The 17,694-nt window shown below is 51.5% G+C and overlaps 8 protein-coding genes across 8 annotated transcripts; 3 read left to right on the top strand and 5 right to left on the bottom strand.

The window, feature by feature from the left end:
• Nucleotides 1–2: 2 nt before the first annotated feature.
• Nucleotides 3–2,165, bottom strand: BDW70DRAFT_131951 (tubulin alpha chain). The gene is made up of 6 exons (XM_073736075.1): nt 1,899–2,165; nt 1,795–1,835; nt 1,661–1,687; nt 1,479–1,554; nt 454–1,408; nt 3–397 (listed from the first exon to the last, which is right to left on the bottom strand). The coding sequence occupies exons 1-6, from the start codon at nt 1,921–1,923 to the stop codon at nt 172–174; spliced, it is 1,350 nt and encodes a 449-aa protein (XP_073598344.1). The 5' UTR covers nt 1,924–2,165; the 3' UTR covers nt 3–171.
• Nucleotides 2,166–2,505: 340 nt separating this feature from the next.
• BDW70DRAFT_13819 (uncharacterized protein) lies at nt 2,506–3,765 on the top strand. The gene is made up of 2 exons (XM_073737175.1): nt 2,506–3,014; nt 3,088–3,765. The coding sequence occupies exons 1-2, from the start codon at nt 2,736–2,738 to the stop codon at nt 3,511–3,513; spliced, it is 705 nt and encodes a 234-aa protein (XP_073598345.1). The 5' UTR covers nt 2,506–2,735; the 3' UTR covers nt 3,514–3,765.
• erdS (aspartyl-tRNA synthetase, cytoplasmic) lies at nt 3,766–7,105 on the bottom strand. The gene has a single exon (XM_073737176.1). The coding sequence runs from the start codon at nt 6,885–6,887 to the stop codon at nt 4,017–4,019; it is 2,871 nt and encodes a 956-aa protein (XP_073598346.1). The 5' UTR covers nt 6,888–7,105; the 3' UTR covers nt 3,766–4,016.
• Nucleotides 7,106–7,397: 292 nt separating this feature from the next.
• BDW70DRAFT_131955 (alpha/beta hydrolase) lies at nt 7,398–8,954 on the top strand. Its single transcript, XM_073736076.1, has one exon. The coding sequence runs from the start codon at nt 7,767–7,769 to the stop codon at nt 8,778–8,780; it is 1,014 nt and encodes a 337-aa protein (XP_073598347.1). The 5' UTR covers nt 7,398–7,766; the 3' UTR covers nt 8,781–8,954.
• A 222-nt stretch (nt 8,955–9,176) lies between these two features.
• BDW70DRAFT_166092 (rDNA-binding RNA polymerase I transcriptional factor) lies at nt 9,177–11,576 on the bottom strand. Its single transcript, XM_073741899.1, has one exon. It carries the CDS (start codon nt 11,320–11,322, stop codon nt 9,187–9,189), a length of 2,136 nt encoding a protein of 711 aa, XP_073598348.1. The 5' UTR covers nt 11,323–11,576; the 3' UTR covers nt 9,177–9,186.
• Nucleotides 11,577–12,052: 476 nt separating this feature from the next.
• BDW70DRAFT_13833 (uncharacterized protein) lies at nt 12,053–13,143 on the bottom strand. The gene has a single exon (XM_073737204.1). It carries the CDS (start codon nt 12,864–12,866, stop codon nt 12,123–12,125), a length of 744 nt encoding a protein of 247 aa, XP_073598349.1. The 5' UTR covers nt 12,867–13,143; the 3' UTR covers nt 12,053–12,122.
• Nucleotides 13,144–15,148: 2,005 nt separating this feature from the next.
• Nucleotides 15,149–17,057, bottom strand: BDW70DRAFT_131961 (rRNA-processing protein PWP1). The gene is made up of 2 exons (XM_073736077.1): nt 16,693–17,057; nt 15,149–16,632 (listed from the first exon to the last, which is right to left on the bottom strand). The coding sequence occupies exons 1-2, from the start codon at nt 16,935–16,937 to the stop codon at nt 15,270–15,272; spliced, it is 1,608 nt and encodes a 535-aa protein (XP_073598350.1). The 5' UTR covers nt 16,938–17,057; the 3' UTR covers nt 15,149–15,269.
• A 226-nt stretch (nt 17,058–17,283) lies between these two features.
• On the top strand, nt 17,284–17,665 carry BDW70DRAFT_157958 (COX assembly mitochondrial protein; the record flags this gene model as incomplete). The annotated part of the gene is made up of 2 exons (XM_073740444.1): nt 17,284–17,317; nt 17,382–17,665. 2 exons carry the CDS (start codon nt 17,284–17,286, stop codon nt 17,663–17,665), a joined length of 318 nt encoding a protein of 105 aa, XP_073598351.1.
• Between the last annotated feature and the right edge of the window lie 29 nt (nt 17,666–17,694).

Here is a 17,694-nt window from a genome sequence, read left to right on the forward strand (position 1 = left end):
GATTTAATAGTCAACGAGAGGTAAATTTTCGCTGTTTCGGGAATATTAAAAATATATCAACAGAAAAGCCACAAGTAGTCTGTACTAAGCCAAGTTCTCCTATTTGCATGTCGCCAGCGTATCACCTAGGCTACCCTGGCTCCCAATAGAATCATTAAAGAAGCATTACACTTAGTACTCAACTTCCTCACCCTCCTCCTCCAGGGAGTCGCTGGCGACTTCCTCGTAGTCGCGCTCCAGGGCGGCAAGATCCTCACGGGCCTCAGAGAATTCACCTTCCTCCATACCCTCACCAACGTACCAGTGAACGAAAGCACGCTTGGAGTACATGAGGTCGAACTTGTGGTCGAGAGCGGACCAGGCCTCGGAGATGGCGGTGGTGTTAGAAAGCATGCAACTATGCACGAATTAGATTCAGATTTCTCTTTCTCAAGGGGTAAGACAAGAACATACACAGCACGGTTGACCTTGGCGAGGTCTCCGTTGGGGACCTGCTGGGGAGGCTGGTAGCAGATACCAATCTTGAAACCAGTGGGGCACCAGTCGACGAACTGGATAGTGCGCTTGGTCTTAAGGGTAGCGACGGCAGCGTGGGTCTCCTTGGGGACGACATCACCACGGTACAGCAAGCAAGTGGCCATGTACTTGCCGTTGCGAGGGTCACACTTGACCATCTGGTTGTTAGGCTCGAAGCAAGACATGGTGATGTCCTGGACGGAGTTGGCTTCGTGAGAGGCTTTGTCGGCAGAGATGACAGGAGAGTAGGCCACCAGAGGGAAGTGGATACGGGGGTAGGGAACAAGGTTGGTCTGGAATTCGTTCAGATCAACGTTGAGGGAGCCATCGAAACGCAGAGAAGCGGTGATGGATGAGACAACCTGGGCGATCAGACGGTTCAGGTTCTCATAGCTGGGGCGCTCAATGCCAAGGTTGCGGCGGCAGATGTCGTAGATAGCCTCATTGTCAACCATGAAGCTGCAGTCGGAGTGCTCGAGGGTGGTGTGGGTGGTGAGGATAGAGTTGTAGGGCTCGACAACGGAGGTAGCGTTCTGAGGGGCGGGGTAGACGCAGAACTCAAGCTTGGACTTCTTGCCGTAGTCGACAGAGAGACGCTCCATCAACAGAGCACCGAAACCGGAACCGGTACCACCACCAAAGGAGTGGAAGACGAGGAAGCCCTGAAGACCAGAGCAAGAGTCGGCCATGCGGCGGACTTTGTCAAGAACCTGGTCAATCATCTCCTTACCGACGGTGTAGTGACCACGAGCGTAGTTGTTTGAGGCATCCTCCTTGCCGGTGATCAAATTCTCGGGATGGAAAAGGCTGCGGTAGGTGCCAGTGCGGACCTCATCGACGACGTTGGGCTCAAGATCAGCATAGATGGTACGTGGAACATATTTTCCTTGGCCTAGGATACAGCAGGCGTGTCAGAAGAGCGAGATCGCAAAGAACATCGCGTACTTGTTACAAATGCGTACCAGTCTCGGAGAAGAAAGTGCTGAATCCGTGGTCAGGGTCTTCCTTCTTGCGTTCTTCGGTCAAGTATCCATCGGGCTAAACAGTCGGTCAGCCAACATAACACATAGTCAGATAATGACGATGGGCAAATCAAGAGCAGCTCAAAGCATCGAATCTCCATCTCGTCCCCGGTTACACGTACCTGGATGCCGTGTTCAAGGCAGTAAAGCTAAACGACCAGAAAAGTCAGCACGCTTCGTTTTTTCCACACATCCGACGCCAACGAATTTTCTTCTTCCTCCCCCTTTCCTCCAAAATATCATAGACGTGATTTACCTCCCAGCAGGAATTGGCGATCTGACAACCGGCCTGGCCGACTGGAGAGCAGGGAAAGCGTTAGCAGAACAAAACAAGCGAGGGGCACGGGTCACAAAACGCACCGTTCAAACTAATGACTTCTCTCATCTTGTCTAGGTGGGTGGTGAGGGTTAGAGGTGATGGGTGAGATGGAAAGGGTAGAAATTGGAGAACGAGAGAAGAACAGAAAACTAGGCCCAGCGGACGATCTGGAGTTCTGGACGGGCTTCAGGGGTTGGGTAAATAATAGTAGGCGGGAACCACAAAAAGCGAGGAAGAGATATGGGGGGAACAACAGAGGGGGGAACCGAGAGAGTGAAAACCGCTTGGAACTGGTGGGAGCACCGCAAACTCACTATTGGCAACGGCGGATTTTTAGCAGCAAAAGCAATTGCTTAGGATCCGGCCGATCGGACAATTCAATTTGCTGGGGACAATTTTTTTTGTTGTTGTCGTCGTTTATGCGCTGTCACTTATCCTCTTTTGCTGTCCTTTTGAAGTTGTTGATCCATCCTTTCTGGGTCGCGTTGCTAGTGCCTGGTTTGATTGGCTGCCAAGGACCCGCGTCGCTCCTAGCGGTGAGAGATGAGTAAGCGATATCTAGTCACGTGCTGCATGACGCAGCAGCTGTTCGATCGGGGTTGGAAGCTCAGACGCGGGATCATGTATGGATATGTTACATGATTTATCTGGAAATTATCTTTATTGACTTCAATCGCTCATTCATCTTGAACAATAGGTCTTGACTTCGCGGTCATGACGCTGATGGATAACTGCATTTGAGAGCCATCATATCGTGCATTCACCGAGTGTATTCTCTGACTCGAAGCACTACGATATTCATCACAGATCTCAATGCTAAATTGAGCGAATCGGTCCATTCGCAAGCGCATCCAGCGAACCATGCGGATACATTCAAGATGCTTCTTATATACATATACGTAATTTTCCTCCTATCCTTTTTTGCCAGAGCCAATGTCGAAAAAACTATTTTCATCGCACCCTCGGCACGCTCTACGGACTTAAACCTCGATGAGCTAGGGCTCGAACGCCTTACGCCCGCAAGTGGCATGCTCCGGACGAGACTCAATGCCTCATTCCCGACGAATGCTGAGGTGCATGGCACAGATTCCTGGTATTTTCTTAAAAACCTGGAACCAGGACAGCGGTACGAGGTGCGCATTTGCTGGCTGGCTACTGTACGTCTTCACCGTTTATAAGTTGAGCATCTTATTCTGGCCTGAACTGACTTTTAGACTTTTGAATAAATAGCAACCAACCGCATTTACTCTATCAACATATACCATACCAGAAGTCCTAGAAGACCGCGCTCTTTTCGACGCCCTAAACTCCTACTCGCCTGCAGTGATCTCGCTCAATCGCCAGGGTGCTGTTTCGGCTGTTGTAGATACAGCACTAGAGCCGGACTCGGTGCTACTTCTTCAGATTTCGGCCGCGGCAGATTATTTCTCGCTTGACCAGAAATTGATGGAAAACGTCCCACCCGTACTAGCAGATATCATCCTCGATCCATTCTTAGGTAATGTGTTTCCTAAGAGCCTGGTTCCGACGGCGGCTTGGATAGGCATTGTTTCCTGTATGGCTGTTGTTCTAGCAAGGTGGATCGCTACCGAATTTGCAAGTGTGGTGAGGTCTACTGGTGTCCATGAACAGGCGGATGGAAAGAAGGTTCAATAAGACAGAGAAAACGGTGTTTGAGAACCCGGGAAGAAGCAGTGCTACAACCACTTGGCGACCGTTATTGGATTGCATGAACTTTGCGCAGCCTCTGGGAAAGCCCTGCGACGCCATATATGACCAACAAAAAATCCTGCCTGTTTGTACCGAAGCCAGTAGCTTCTAAAATACCCAAGGAACATAAATGCAGTTAACAAATAGCATTCTACATTAACATCAAATACGTGTTCTGTCCTCAGAAAGATAAAAAGGAAAGCATTAGATACGTAAGTATGGCAGCGTATTATTGATTCGTAACGACATGGGCATTGAAAGGTGTATGTATCCGCCTGAAACAGGAAGACATCTCGCCAACAAATGGGGGAATAATCGAAAAGATCATGACGGTAAACAAATGAAAAGGAGAGAGGCCAGAAAACAACTCTGTCTAAAACCAAAGCAAAACACAAAAGTGAGGAATGCCCGATGGTATATTAGATTGCGTAAAGTTTCTGATCCTCCGTTTAATCTTCGAAAAAGTGCAGAATGGCCCGAATGCCTTTCTGACCGAGGCCGTGGGGAGGGTAGGCGATGTAAAGCGGTTCATCCTCGGCGCCCAGTTTGGCGCGGAACTCGCTCTTGCGGACAAGATGGAATTGCTTCGCAAGGGCGTCGTAGGTGTGCTGAAGCATCTTCATTTTGGCGCCGTGCATGTTGTGGCCAGGGGTCAAGGTGTTGGTTGCTCCAGCGCCAAAAGTGAGTTTCTTTACGCCTGAGCGGCCGGCTGTTTGAATAGCGTGAGTGATAAGGGACTCAATAACGCCGTTTGGAGACCCAGGGAAGTCAAAGGTGTATTTGACCTGCATGCCGTACGTGGGCGAGATCAAGACCAAGGTGACAAAGGCACAGATTGTTCCTTCTTTATCAACTGCATAGAAGTACCAGCGGTGTTCGTGGTCGCGCCATGGGTGGATGTCTGAAAGATGCACTTGGGTTCCCTTGCGGTTGGCCTTCCAGTCTTCAATTCGCTTATCTATCGCCTCTCGGACGCTTTCAGACACCATTTCACCCTGGTTCATAGTCACTATCTTGACCCCCTCATTCTCTGTGCGCCGAATTTTTCGGGCAAGTTCGCCGTCCATAGCAGCTTGGTTACGCGCAGGCTCTACCACCTCTTCGGCAATACAGGACAAGCTGCGCCAGCCGAGCTTCTCACCGAGAACAGTCTCAACCTCGGGAGAGCACAACAGCCAGATAGGCTTGTATTTAGTTTCACGGCGTAGCCATTGCAGGAACTGAGAGATGACCCGACCATACTGCCTCGCGTCGCACAATGGATTGCCTGGAATGACGACGTAATTGTTGCTGCTGACCACATAGGAAACTGCAGCACCAGTGGCCATGTCGCGCCAGATCTTAAATCGCTCGTCACCCCATGAGGTGGACGTGGCATCGCCGTAGTTGGCAATTAAATGTTCGATTGGCTGTAGCTCACTTTCACTTTGGGCCACGGCACCCCTCCTCTCTTTTACCCATGGTGGCTCAATAGTAGACGATTCTGGGTGTCGCAGCTGCAAAGCGGGAGGTTTGGCAGGGAAACTCTTGGGATCGCGATGGAACATAGACGCAAGACGGATATTACCCAACTTGAGGATAAGCATCAGCATCCGTTCCAGACCGATACCAGCACCTGCGTGCGGCGGCGCTCCCCAGCGGAAACCTTCCATGTACTCCTCCATCGTGTCCGGATTAATGCCCACCCGACGCATGTTCTCTTCGAGCATATGTGGATCATGGATACGCTGGCCTCCAGAGACAATTTCTTGGCCACGAATGAACATGTCAAACGAGTTGGTGAAACGGGGATCATCTGGATCCGGCATCGCATAGAAAGGACGTGCATCAACAGGGAACTTGTCGAGGACATAGTAATCGGTCTTGTACTTCTCTTTGACCAGCTCACCTAGGCGGATTTCGTCTCGAGTACCAAGGTCCTTGTCTTCAGCTAACGGGTTGCCTTCGTCATCGCGCCAACCTGATTCATTGAGCATCTTGATACCATCGCTGAAACGAATGATTGGAGTTTCATCCAGCCAAACAAGGTCCTCCGAAGGAAATTGGTGCTTGATGATCTCGATCTCCCGGCGGTAACGGGTATAGATACCCTTCAGAATATTCTTGATCACGGCATCCAACACTTCCAGCATTTCGTGATAGTGCTCTTCGATCGACATCTCAATATCCAGACCAGTGTACTCCGTCAAATGGCGGTGCGTGTTGGAATTCTCCGCACGGAAAACAGCACCAATCTCATATACGCGACCGAAGTCAGCTGCAATAGCCATTTGTTTGGCAAGTTGCGGGCTCTGGGCCAGGAAAGCATCTCGGCCGAAGTAGTTCACGTCGAAGACGCTAGCACCAGACTCGGTGGCAGCTCCTTGTAACTTCGGGGTGTGGATTTCTATGAACCTTTGTTCGTCCAGAGCGGACCGGAAGAGGTTGCCAACAGCGGACTGGATGCGGAAGATGGACTGGGAGGTAGGAGTGCGCAAGTCGAGCAATCGGTTTGTCAGGCGGGTGCGGTCTGAAATATGGCTGCGACGACCTTCGACGAGATCTTCCTCGGCAGTGCGGATCTCTGCCTCATAGACGCTGAAAGGAACCGGGTCTTCGCGACGAACAACAAGGTGGACCTCGTCAATATCTACTTCGACGTCATGCACTGTACATCCCAAGACAGGGACATCGGGAGCCTTGATTGTGCCGCGGACCTGAACAATGCAGCCCGTCTTCAGGTGCTCAGCCCATTGAATCATGGCAATGGATTTGACGCCGGGCTCCTCGTGCAGAACACCCTGGAAAGTCGACAGTTGTTGCCGAAAGACCAGGAAAACCAGCTTCGCACTCATACGACGGATGATATGCAGTCTTGCCTGGAAGAACACCTGCTGACCGACCATATCCGCAGAGATTGTGTCAAAGTCGAGCCGTTTCTCTCGCTTTCGAGTCGACGATTGGAGCAGCGGCAGTTCGCCATACCGTGCCCGCATCTCTGGAGTCTCCTCCCGGATAGCCTGGTCGATCTCTTCTTTGTGACGACGCTCAGACTCCGAGGAACCGCCAATGTCCTCGCTCATTCGAGAACGCTGCTCGCTCTTCCGCTGGCGACGAGCGAGCCGCTTCTGTTGGTTCTTACTGACGCTGCCTGCACCAGAGGCATCGTCGGAGATATCATCAGAAGAAGATGCAGAGTCCCGATCGCGAAGGAAATTGCTCAGAATATTTCGACGAGGCGACGATGTTCGAGATGACGAGCCTTGCCGGGAGCTTGAAGGGGACGGGAGATTCTCTTCCAGCTTCGGTTTAATTTTGGATAACGCCCGTTTGATGGACATTTTGACGGTCTGCAGAGTACGCACTTGAAGAGTGCATGCGATTGAGGAGGGGAACGAGGATCAGGAAAGGCAGAAGAATAGAAAAATGAGGGGCTGGAGTCGCGTCGGGTCTGGTTGGAACCTAGGACCCTGAAAGGAAGTGGACGGAAGGGTTTGTAAATAGGTTTTGTCAGCTCGTTGATTACTCGAGGTTGAGTCAGGGACAAAGAATAACGAAGGAACCAAATAATACTTATATGGGAGGTAACCTGGAAGTATCGCGTCTCGTCAGCCTTAAACCAAAACCTTGATAGCCCAGTTCCAGGGCGTGATGTCATCGTCTACGGAAAGACACATGAAGGACCCGGGCCATGGTCGGGACCATGGTCGGGACCATGGTCCATCAATCAATTGCAGGGCAAATCTGCCGGGGGGGCATTTGCGACAGTGCGACATCATTGCCCGTCATTATTTACTATCTAGAGACCATACCTAGGTAACTACAACAATCCTTCGTTCTCCCAGGGTCCAGGACAATCGCTGACCTCTTATACCATAGATCGGCTGTCATCTCCGCAGTGCAGTGTTCGCACTGTCTCGGCCCTCTTGGCTGCACTACACTCGCCTTGGCCTCAACTTATCGCTCTATTTTTCCCTCTCACAGTCCACCTCGTTCTTTTTATTTCCCTCGCTCGCCTAGTTATCCTCTACTCGCAGGATCGAGTTCTATCTTCTTGCAAAAAAAATTTTTTCGATTTTAGCCGTCGGACTGCAGCTCGTTCGGCTGCAAGAGACCGTTCGAGGTCCCTTGCTTATCCTAGGTTCCGGGTCCTACTACTTGACTCTAGTTCCGTTGCCACTACATTCTATACGGCTATCCAGCTGCATGAACTCGCAGTCATGGCGACTTCTCGCTGGTGGTTATATGTCCAGGCGGTCTTCTGGCGCTTCCTGATGCGCCTGGGCATGATCTTCCATAACATTCCGCACCCACGGCCTCCGAGTCCAACGTTCTCGCGCTCCTTTCCGTCCGGCTCGTCTAAAGTGGTTTTACAATTCTACTGTCCACCGGGTTACTCTCAGACCCGTAAGGAGGGCCGTCGGTTGCCGGTGGTCGTCAACTTTCACGGAGGCGGATTTACGCTCGGAGGTCCGTCAGACGATTCCAGATGGGCGCAGGCCGTCTTATCCGAGGTTGGCGCTGTCGTCGTTAGCGTGGGCTATCGCCGGGCGCCCGAGCATCCGTTTCCCGCCGCGGTCGACGACGGGGTTCTAGCCCTGCAGTATCTGGCCAGTCACGCGGTGGAGTTGGGCCTCGATATCTCTCGTATTGCCCTCAGCGGGTTCTCCGCCGGAGGCAACCTGGCTGTAACCGTGCCCCTGCGTTTTCGAGATATGCTGGTTCAAGCGGAACACGAGCGCTGGCTGAGCCGCGCTGACTCTACTGTCAAGCTGGTGTCTCCGACTGCGAGCGACTTGCATATTGTTGCGCTCTTCTGCTGGTATCCAATCCTCGACTTTGAGGAGCCTCGTGAGCACCGTCGTGCAATGAGCATCGAACCCAACAAGACGCTTCCGTCTTTCTTCACAACCCTCTTTGACGAATCTTACCTCCCAGATCTTGAGCAGCGAAAGTCACCATATGCGTCGCCTGTGCATGCCACAGACGACGCGCTGCGCGATTCTTTGCCCCAGGATATCTTCTTCTTCATCTGCGAATGGGATATGCTGCTAAACGAAGGCCAGCTGTTTTGCCGTCGACTACAAGATATCAACAAGCACGTGCGGGCAATGATGGTCGAGAAGGCGCGGCATGCTTGGGACAAGTCGCCCAATCCCTTCCGCAATACCACAGAAGTGAATATTCTCTATAAAGACGCTTGCGCCGACATGAAGGCAATTTTTGAGAAGTAATCTCTTCTCAAGTCCGTATTTTCAAATCACGTCCATGGTTATCATTTCGTATTCTTAGACTTGGGTGCAGGCACTATCAACGGCATGGCGTTTAGGTTAGACGGCTTTGATATTGGAACTTCCTTGTACAGTAGTACCGTCTAGCTGCAGATCGAATACGATTATTTGCTGAAGGTCAATTGCTCGTGTAGGAACATTCGATGAATCTTCGTATTCGACGAAGATTTTGCTCGTTGGATGAATTCTACCAACCACTATCTCGCGGAAGGTAATTACACGGACCATTGTCACAATAATCATATCATATTATCGAAATAGATAGAAATCATGATATATCATTATATATATTTCCGATTTTTTTGCCGAGCATTTCTGAAATGATGGTAGTATGTTCTACAAACTTCATCTATTCATGATCTGTTTCCGTCCCATCGCTCAGGTCATCATCATCGGAAAGCTCTTCAAGATCATCACTATCATCGTCATCATCACGATCATCAAGACCAGGAATCCCACGCCATTCAACATAATCGCCCTCCAACCATCTCCGACTCCGCGGAAGCTGATACGGGTCGAACGGAAAGTAAGCGTCTAGCTGGTAACCCAAGTCGTCGCCGGCGCGGGTCTCACGCTCGACGTGGCTATAGCGGGGATCTGAGAGGGCGGCGATGTTGCGATATGTAGACATGCGGAGACGCTTGTTTGTCTCAAGGATGGTAAAGACGTAGATGAAGTTGAGGTGTTGTGACATGCGGGCGAATTGGGATACGATGGCAGGAGAGCAGACTTTGAGAGGGTTGAGTTTGGAAAGGATGGCTTTTTGTAGGACGTCTCGGATGGAAGGGGGGAACGTGATGTCTTCGGGTTCGAGTTCGTCAATTTGCTCGGGTGTGTCTCCTTCGATTGCGGCTGTTGTAAGGTCGCGCCAGCGGAAGCAGAAGATGTAGAGAAGGGCTTGGGCGGTTGAGTAGAAGGGCCCAAAGCGGCGGAGGTCAGGGCCGCGGCAGGAGGGCTCGTAATCAAGACGAAGGTTGTTGAGGTGTGTGCCAAGGAGGTCGAAGACATCGCGGACGACCTCGCTGGAAATGTGGGCGCCACGAGCAACGAAGCTGGCGAGATACGCGGCTGCGGATTGGCGCAGAATGGCGGGCTGCGCTTTGTTGAAGATGAGCTGGACGCACGTGGCCGCGAAGCGGTCGACCAGGATTGGTGAGGATTGGGAGAAGTGAAAGAGGAGGAATTGCGAATGGCGGGAGCGGTAGGTGGGTAGAATGATAGTTGAAAAATGGCTGAGGAGGAGGTCGAGAGCATTTTCCTTGTCGTCAAGAGTGCCTGATGTGAAGGGTGGTGCGTAATATTCGAACAGTGTGTCAATCATGCCGTCCAGTTTGAGGATGTTCTCCTTGATAGTCTTCAAACGTCGAGATTCCGGCTCAACAGACTCGTCGCTTACGACGGAAGCGTTGTCATCGTCATCTTCATCGTCCAGGTCCTCAGCAAACATCACAGTCTCTGGAGAAATGGCGTGCAAGACCTCCTCGCCCTCCTCATCTTCCAGGTCTTCCATATCAACCTGGATTTGGACGTCGATCTTCACCAGCTTTTCAGTAATGAGAGCAAGAATATCGGCTTGGAGTTCAGGAGCATAACGGATGACTTTGACGAGATTCTGGGTATAGGCAATGTTCGCTTTCGCTGAATCTGTATCAAACGGAAATTGGGAAGATATTATCTGCGAAAGAGAACCACTTCCAGACGGGACAAGCTGCAAGACATGGCGCATCGCCATATGAACGCGGGTGTAAGCTTCAGCGGGATGAACGTGCGGATAACCCGGTAGCCTCCCTGTTCCCCTAGGAAGCTCGCCCATGTAATTTGCCAACATCTTAAGTACAGAACCCAGATAGCTTCCCTGCGCAGCCGCAAGGTTTCCCAGAAACCGAATATACAGCTTGATGTACGACTCGTCGCGCCCGAGCCACTCGCTGTCCAACACGGCTTGAACTAGCCCATTACAGCTGCGATCCAAAGCCGCCACGTTCGACAAAAGACCCATGAGATGATGCTTCAGTGTCGTGTGTGTAGGTACATTTGATGGCGGCATGCCGTTCGCGTCCAGCCGACGGGGGTTGATGGAAAAGACCTCCTTGACGCGGTCGTAGGCTTCGCTATCGCCTCCGGAAACATGCCGTTGAATCGCCCGCCGTACCTCCTCTCGCACGACGGCTGCGCTCTTATCCGTTGTCCATTGACCCCCTCCTTGTGTTTCAGCATTGTATGAGATTTCCCGCATTTCCACGTCTTCATCGAACTGTACTCGGGTCTTTTTTCGTGGGCTGGGCTGGCCGTCCGCATCAGAGACGATAGAGGAAGATGGGGAAAGGGATAGATCCATTTCTTCCATTCTGTGTTTCAATCCGGCCGCTGATGTCGGTGTCTTAGATGTTTTCAATATGGACGCTGGTGATGATGCTGCTATCATCTTAGACGGTGTGTGTGGTCCCGTCGCTGGGCCGCGCGAGGCACTGGCGAGGGAGACCATGGGTATCAAAACAGTTATTCAGATTTTAACTCTTGACAAACAAATGCAGTGGCAGTGACTGCGTCATCCAAAACGCTCCTTCAAGTGACTCCAAAGGACAATCAAGGAAAATGGAAACCAAGCACACGACAATGCAGAGGCTACAAAAGGCTAAGTGATCGGGAAGAGAAGATGCACCGAGAGCGTCATCGGCCTGTCCATCACACTCAGGAAACCAAGAAATCAACTCCTGTACGTGATATGGAGCGGTTGCTCGGTGCTTGATACCTTGGAGAATAGATGATGAAAAGTCGGAAGAGAGCAACGTCGACCTCAAAGAGTCCCCAAGCGGAGAAACGAAAAGTGGACTCAGCTCGATTTTTTTTTGTGGGGCACGTGGAGCCTGAGGCCGTAATGGCCCGTGACCAGCGCGATCGAACGCGACCTAAACCCTACATATTTCCTCTTCAGGTCATATTGGTTTTACACCTATACACGGCAACAAGTAGAAGTAAGTTCCTTTCCGTTCATTTTTACTGAGAACTATGACAACCTATCTGTCTTTAACTCGACGATATCCACTCAGACAGTGCGTAGTACCCATGAGGCACCAGAGAAACACATGAAACAAAAAGACGTTCTGGGGGTATTGTACCGTAGCAATATCCCCAGTGGTATATAGCGGGCAGCGAACGAAAACACTAGTAGGGGTCGTAAAAGATCGGAATTAGTTGGGTCGTAACAAAAGGTGACGCCGTTTGCACACCGGACGTCGAGCCTCTTTCGTCCTCAGGAGTCCAGAGGCGTTGAGCTTTGATTGATCATAGCCACGATGTGGAGGCTATCGGGCCCAGCCGATCATTGAAGATGCTGCCATAGAGGTCTTCAATCTCCACAAGATAATCGTTCACGGAAAATTTCTTGAGCCCCTTTCTACGCAGAATCTGCTCTTCCTCATCAAACAGAGGGGCGCCTCCAAATTCCTCGACCACTTCGTTGACCTGCTCCAACTCTTTGCCAAACGGGTGAGGCTCCGCATGATAAGCATCGTAAGCTAGCCGTTCCGGGTTGCTACTGGTGTTCGGCGGAGGAGACATGCGCTTCAAAGAACGCTGGCGCGCCAGCTCTTGGTGGTTCCGCTTGGTGTGAGAAAGAGCACGCCTGGGAACCATTGGCGCATCATTTGAAGACGTTGTCGATGACGAAGAGCGCGGATGGCTGGTCACGGTTGCGGACCGTTTTGGAAAATACCCTGACAGAGGATTCGGTTCGATGGGAGAATCGTCAGGTGTAGTAAGCGGCGAGGAAAAACTGTGCTGGCTAAACGAACGATCCAAGTCATCAGGTGACTGCAAAGACGAGGTGGAGGACGACGATGCCGAGTGGAGATCCGGTGCATTATATGCAAGCATGTTCGTCGTTGACAATAGTTCGACCGGCCCAGAGATCTTGCCTCTATTGATCGTACCGGACGAAAATTTCACCTGACCTTCACGATAGGGCATCGGCGAGGATACTTCAATGCGCTTCGAGCGCTTGGTAAACGCTCTAGTAAGTGTCGACATGGTGTTCGGGTGAGGATATATTGAACGATGGAACCAAGTCGAGGACTAATAGCACATCGAGAGCTAAAACGGCCAGGATATATGTTTCAGCCGGTTTCCGAATCTGTCGCTATCGCTCAACGCCCTTCTTAATATTATATTTTTGGATGATCGTTTGCGATGCCTTCGCCGGATAGTAGATATCTTAGCGCGGAGGCAGGAATGCGTGGTGGCCGATCGCAGATGTGGAGTTCGCAAGGAATGGAAGATCAAATAGCGGATTTCCGCTATCAGATTCGTAGTAATCACGTAGGTCAAAGAGTGTGGCCTGAGTATCTTTTGCGCAGCAGAAGAAAAGTAGTCAAAGATTGTTTTTAAAAAAAGTCCTCTCCGAAGAGTGTGAGCTGCCTGACTCAAGGGATGTCAGAGTTGCTGCAGCAAAGCACAGCAAAGCAAGATTGTACAGTGAAGAAAGGGCGGACGACCAGGACCGCGAGAAGAAAAGAAATAAACTGAAGATATAATCCTGAGGGCAGGACGTAGAGGAAGGAAGGACTGCCTGATCAAGGACTGGAATGAAAGGAGAGAAGAGGAGGGAATCCAGGGAAGAAGGACCTAGAGGGGAGCAGAAGGCAAAGGAGGAGTGGAGGCGGCGAGGCGAGTCGCGACAGTTGAGCGTTGGCTGTGGAGGGTCTGGGCAACCAGTCACTACCGTATCTTTTGCTCTAACTTTGGTCCAGTTCGACCAGAAACCCAACACCCAATCCAGTTCACGGTCGTTAATCGCCTTTTGTTCGCTTGCTGCTGAGAGAATTTTCTAGCTTTTCAGGACGAACCGCGGTTGCTTTACAGGCAATACCGTGGTTTGCTCAAGGCTTAGAACGACGCCAGGCCAACGCCAGACCCCTTCAACCAATTTTGCAGCAAAGGTTTCGGCGTGCGTTCGCCCGACAAATGACCAGGCCAGCTGACTGGGAAGATGACTTTCGCAGTCCTCAATTTGTCACACTCACCGGCCACGTCCGATTGTCACCTCGAGCAGTCAACTGAGGAGAACTCGAAAAGTGACGTCCTCGAAACTGACGTGGGATAAGGATTGATTATTGGCGGAGTCGTGATGGCCAATTAATCCTACTCAAGCAGTTCGGACCAGTCATCGACCGCCTGATCAGCCAAAATTGTGCTTGCAGTCGCGCCGGTTCGTTTTTTGGCGCCAGGAACGGGATGGCGGCGGCCTCTAGAAACGCCCATCTGCTTCATGGGTGGAGGATGAAACAGCGATTTTCCGCCGACTCGTCTCAGACTAATAGCCTTGCTCCTGGCGCCTGGCATTCAATTTGCAGTGAGGCCTCGGAGGAAGAACCTGATCCGGACCGCTAGGTAAGGAGCCCGGGGCTCTGGCAGCGTAGCACATTCGGCGTATTCACGGGTGTGCACCCAACAAATTCACCTGAGGAAAAGCAATGGGTGTCATCTGCAGTGTTGGCCAGGCACAAATCATCCCGACTGTGCCCGCTAGCCAATAATGTCAATGCTGGCCAGACAAGTCGCTCCCCCACTGCACTGCGTGGAGCGGGGGCCGACCCTGAAAGCCCACCGTTTGCCCGGCCTGGACTCAGTGCGAACCTGCTCTGGGTGTCTAATTCTGGTTGATCTCAAAGTCGATCCAGGCCAGTCAAACATGGATTTCGTCAGAGTCTACCCGCAGAAAGGGACAGCTCCTTGAAACAGCGCATCTGGCGACGGTTCATGCAACTGGCCGCAAAACTGCCGGCTGATAGTACCCGAGGACGTGAAGTCCACGGGCCCAGCGCACGGGTCATGCCTGGCCTGCTTGGCTTGCTCGTGCCTACTTCGTTGTATTACTCGAACAGGGGTTTGAGGAACAGACGGACAGTGCTCGTCGGTTCGGACTATCAGGATTCTATTCTTGTCATCCATCACAGTACTGGTGTCCATTATCCGTACGAGCTTCCATCAGCAAATCAATGGTTAGTTATTCCATAGTCAGAGCTATACTCGGGTCCGAAGTACTTCCGTCATTTTAATAGGCCTTAGTCATCAACGCTGGCGGCCGCGGTAGAATCCACTAGTTGTTAAGCAAAGTATGATATATACTCCGTAGACATACATCCCTGTTTGGAATACGCATGTATGGAGTATCCATTATTATCACTATGCGTGACGGCGCATAGAATCCATTGAAATCTATGATGAATCTTATACTTCACAGATTAGACGTAAGATTAGACGTAAGTAGACAGTCAGGGCATCTGATGTGGGTATCTAACTTTTCATTACATGCAGATGAAAGCTATGACAGCTACGAAGGCACGCTATATATGGACGGAATAGAAACTATCAGAAAAAGAGCCGTCGCCTCAGTAAGCCATGCTCATCTTTAGTCATATCCAAGTCTCGCATCTAATCCTCGTCCATCGACTCCCAACCATCCGCACCACCAGTCGCGCCAGTCTCCGGCGCACCATCATCATCCGACTCATCCTGATCAGGCTGCATACCAACCATACGCTCCTGCACCTCTCCTTCAAGCGACGGCAGCCGAGACACAAACGCCCTCCGAACAGCAGCATTAGTAGATGTATCCCAGATCTGGACAGTGCCCTTGCTTCCAGCCACAGCCAACCGGAAGCCGACTTCTGCGTCCGGCGCAAAGGTCGTCGAGAAGACCTTGCCGACCTCGAGTTTCCGGGAGACAACCATGCTCGGCTTGTCGTTCTCCACGTTCCACAACTTGACTTGTTTGTCTGTAGAGCCGGTTGCAAGGAATCCGGGGATGGCGGGATTGATGTCGAAGGAAGATACGGAGGAGTCGTGGGCCTGCAAAGACCACACAGGCTTAGAGTCCTTGGGGGTGGCGGGGACGTTGCGGATGTCGTAGCGGTAAACCATACCGGCATCGGTAGTGGCGTAAAAGTAGTTGGGGTCGTGGATGTCCCAGCGCACAGTTTCGACATCGGCGTCGACGCCCCAGCGAGCTTTGGAGTCGGGGGCGCGCATGTCCGCGGCGACGATTGTTCGGTCGTAGCTACCAGTGAGGAGGACAGTAGATTCCTTGGGGTGCCAGTCCAAGGAGCAGACCTTGTCTGTGTGGTGAGTGTATGACTTGGCGCTCTTGGCTGTGTTTAGATCCCAGAGCTTGACGGTGCGGTCGGCGGATCCGGAGGCCAGGAGGTTGCGATGTTGTCGGTTCGCGGCGAGGGCAAGGACAGAGTCAACGTGAAACTCGTCGTTCGCCTTGACCTTCTTCTTCTTCTTGGGCTTCTTGGCGTCCGTATCCGCATCTGCGCCGCCCTGGCCAAGGATGGCATTTGGGTACATCGAGTCAACGACGTCTAGATCCCAGATTTCGATATCGGGCTCCATCGTTCCAACAGCGACGAAATTGCCTGTCGTGCTGCCGTTCTCGCTGGACTTTCCGACGGGAAAATCCAACCATTCCAAGCACAGCGGGATAGCCGGTAGCATGATATCGTGGTGAACGTAGAGATTGTCCGCCTCGTCCTCATAGACATAAACTTCGAGGTGGGCTACCTCGTCCTCGACCTTACCCGCCAGCAGCAAGTTATCCGTTGGAAGAATCTGTAGTTCCTCACGCTCTTCGTCCTCCTCATCCTCGGGAACAACCAGGTAGGGGTCCTCCTCATTGGGTTGATGGTACGCAAGCGACTTTACGTTGCCGAACATAGTAATCTTTTCACCATCCTCATCCACCTCGTCGCTATCGTAGTGCTCGAGGTCATATTCTTTCAGGTCGTCATCGTCACTATCCATCAATATTAGCGCCACCAAAGCTGTCGACAAGCACGTTGAATTGGCTTCTTACATCTTCACAGGAGCATCCTTCTTATTGTCCTTCTTCACATCGTCCTCATCCATAGCATCCTCATCTTTGTCCACAACAGGGCCATTACCCTGCGCCGCGCTCAAATCCTCCCGTGCATCTTCAAGCTGCATTCGCGCAAGTTTTGATATGCGATCCATCTCCTTCTCATCAATCTCATACTTGGTCGGAAATTGGGCTGCGACGCCGCGCCGCACCCAAGCGGAGGTGGTAATCATAGAGGACATTGGGAAATAGTTTTGAAATTCAACCCAACAAATAAATCAGATAAATAATGGACTCGACGCAGGTGCACAATCCTGCAGCAATATAATGAGAAGCTGAGCCAAGATAAGGCTCGAAACTGCTTTTTAGTTTCCTCCACAACTTTTGGGAGATCTTGCTTCCCGTATGTTTCCCGTCGATTTTTTTTTTGAGCGGGTCACCGTTTGGTCCGGCAGAACAGCTCACCGAGTACTTTACCGCCCTATAATCGCTCCACTCAGGCGTCGGAATTATCCAAGATAAAATGGACGCCCGGCCACAGGGAATGAGCCCTCGACTTCAACAAAAACAAGATAATCAATTGCCAAAATGCATTCGCATCTCCATACCCCATACAACATCAGTACGTCTCCTAAGATCTATTGATATTTACAGCACTTGGCACGCCGGCTAATTCTGGCCTCCAGACTGCGAGGAGATTATGACTGCCCTCGACGAATGCCACGCAAAAGGTTTCCTGCACAAAGCCCTGGGAAATTGCAACGATATCAAGCGCGACGTAAACAAATGTTTGGCTGGCGAGCGGTATGAGCGCGCAAAGCGCAATCGGGAGGATGCGCGGGAAAAGAGGAAGCGCATCGAGAAGATCTGGGCGGATGAGAGAGCTGCTGCGCTAGGACCTAGCGCCTGTGAGGGTACTACTTCTCCTGCTGCTGCCACCGCCGCCGCTGCGGGGATGGAGAAGCAGTGAGTGGTCATGATGCGGTGTTTTAAGGTGAT

Source organism: Aspergillus foveolatus (assembly GCF_047715535.1).
Source record: "Aspergillus foveolatus strain CBS 279.81 unplaced genomic scaffold BDW70scaffold_11, whole genome shotgun sequence".
NCBI classification, from domain to species: domain Eukaryota; kingdom Fungi; phylum Ascomycota; class Eurotiomycetes; order Eurotiales; family Aspergillaceae; genus Aspergillus; species Aspergillus foveolatus.

Excerpts from the sequence above, each read along its gene's own strand:
- erdS (XM_073737176.1), bottom strand. The coding sequence starts at position 6,887 with ATGTCCATCAAACGGGCGTTATCCAAAATTAAACCGAAGCTGGAAGAG.
- BDW70DRAFT_131961 (XM_073736077.1), bottom strand. The coding sequence starts at position 16,937 with ATGTCCTCTATGATTACCACCTCCGCTTGGGTGCGGCGCGGCGTCGCA. Across the intron at positions 16,633-16,692 it reads AAGGATGCTCCTGTGAAGAT|TGACGATGACGACCTGAAAG; the intron begins GTAAGAAGCCAA and ends ATTGATGGATAG.
- BDW70DRAFT_131955 (XM_073736076.1), top strand. The coding sequence starts at position 7,767 with ATGGCGACTTCTCGCTGGTGGTTATATGTCCAGGCGGTCTTCTGGCGC.
- BDW70DRAFT_131951 (XM_073736075.1), bottom strand. The coding sequence starts at position 1,923 with ATGAGAGAAGTCATTAGTTTGAACG. Across the intron at positions 1,836-1,898 it reads AGAAGTCATTAGTTTGAACG|TCGGCCAGGCCGGTTGTCAG; the intron begins GTGCGTTTTGTG and ends CCTGCTCTCCAG. Across the intron at positions 1,555-1,660 it reads GCCTTGAACACGGCATCCAG|CCCGATGGATACTTGACCGA; the intron begins GTACGTGTAACC and ends CCGACTGTTTAG.
- BDW70DRAFT_13833 (XM_073737204.1), bottom strand. The coding sequence starts at position 12,866 with ATGTCGACACTTACTAGAGCGTTTACCAAGCGCTCGAAGCGCATTGAA.
- BDW70DRAFT_166092 (XM_073741899.1), bottom strand. The coding sequence starts at position 11,322 with ATGGTCTCCCTCGCCAGTGCCTCGCGCGGCCCAGCGACGGGACCACAC.
- BDW70DRAFT_13819 (XM_073737175.1), top strand. The coding sequence starts at position 2,736 with ATGCTTCTTATATACATATACGTAATTTTCCTCCTATCCTTTTTTGCC. Across the intron at positions 3,015-3,087 it reads GCATTTGCTGGCTGGCTACT|CAACCAACCGCATTTACTCT; the intron begins GTACGTCTTCAC and ends TTGAATAAATAG.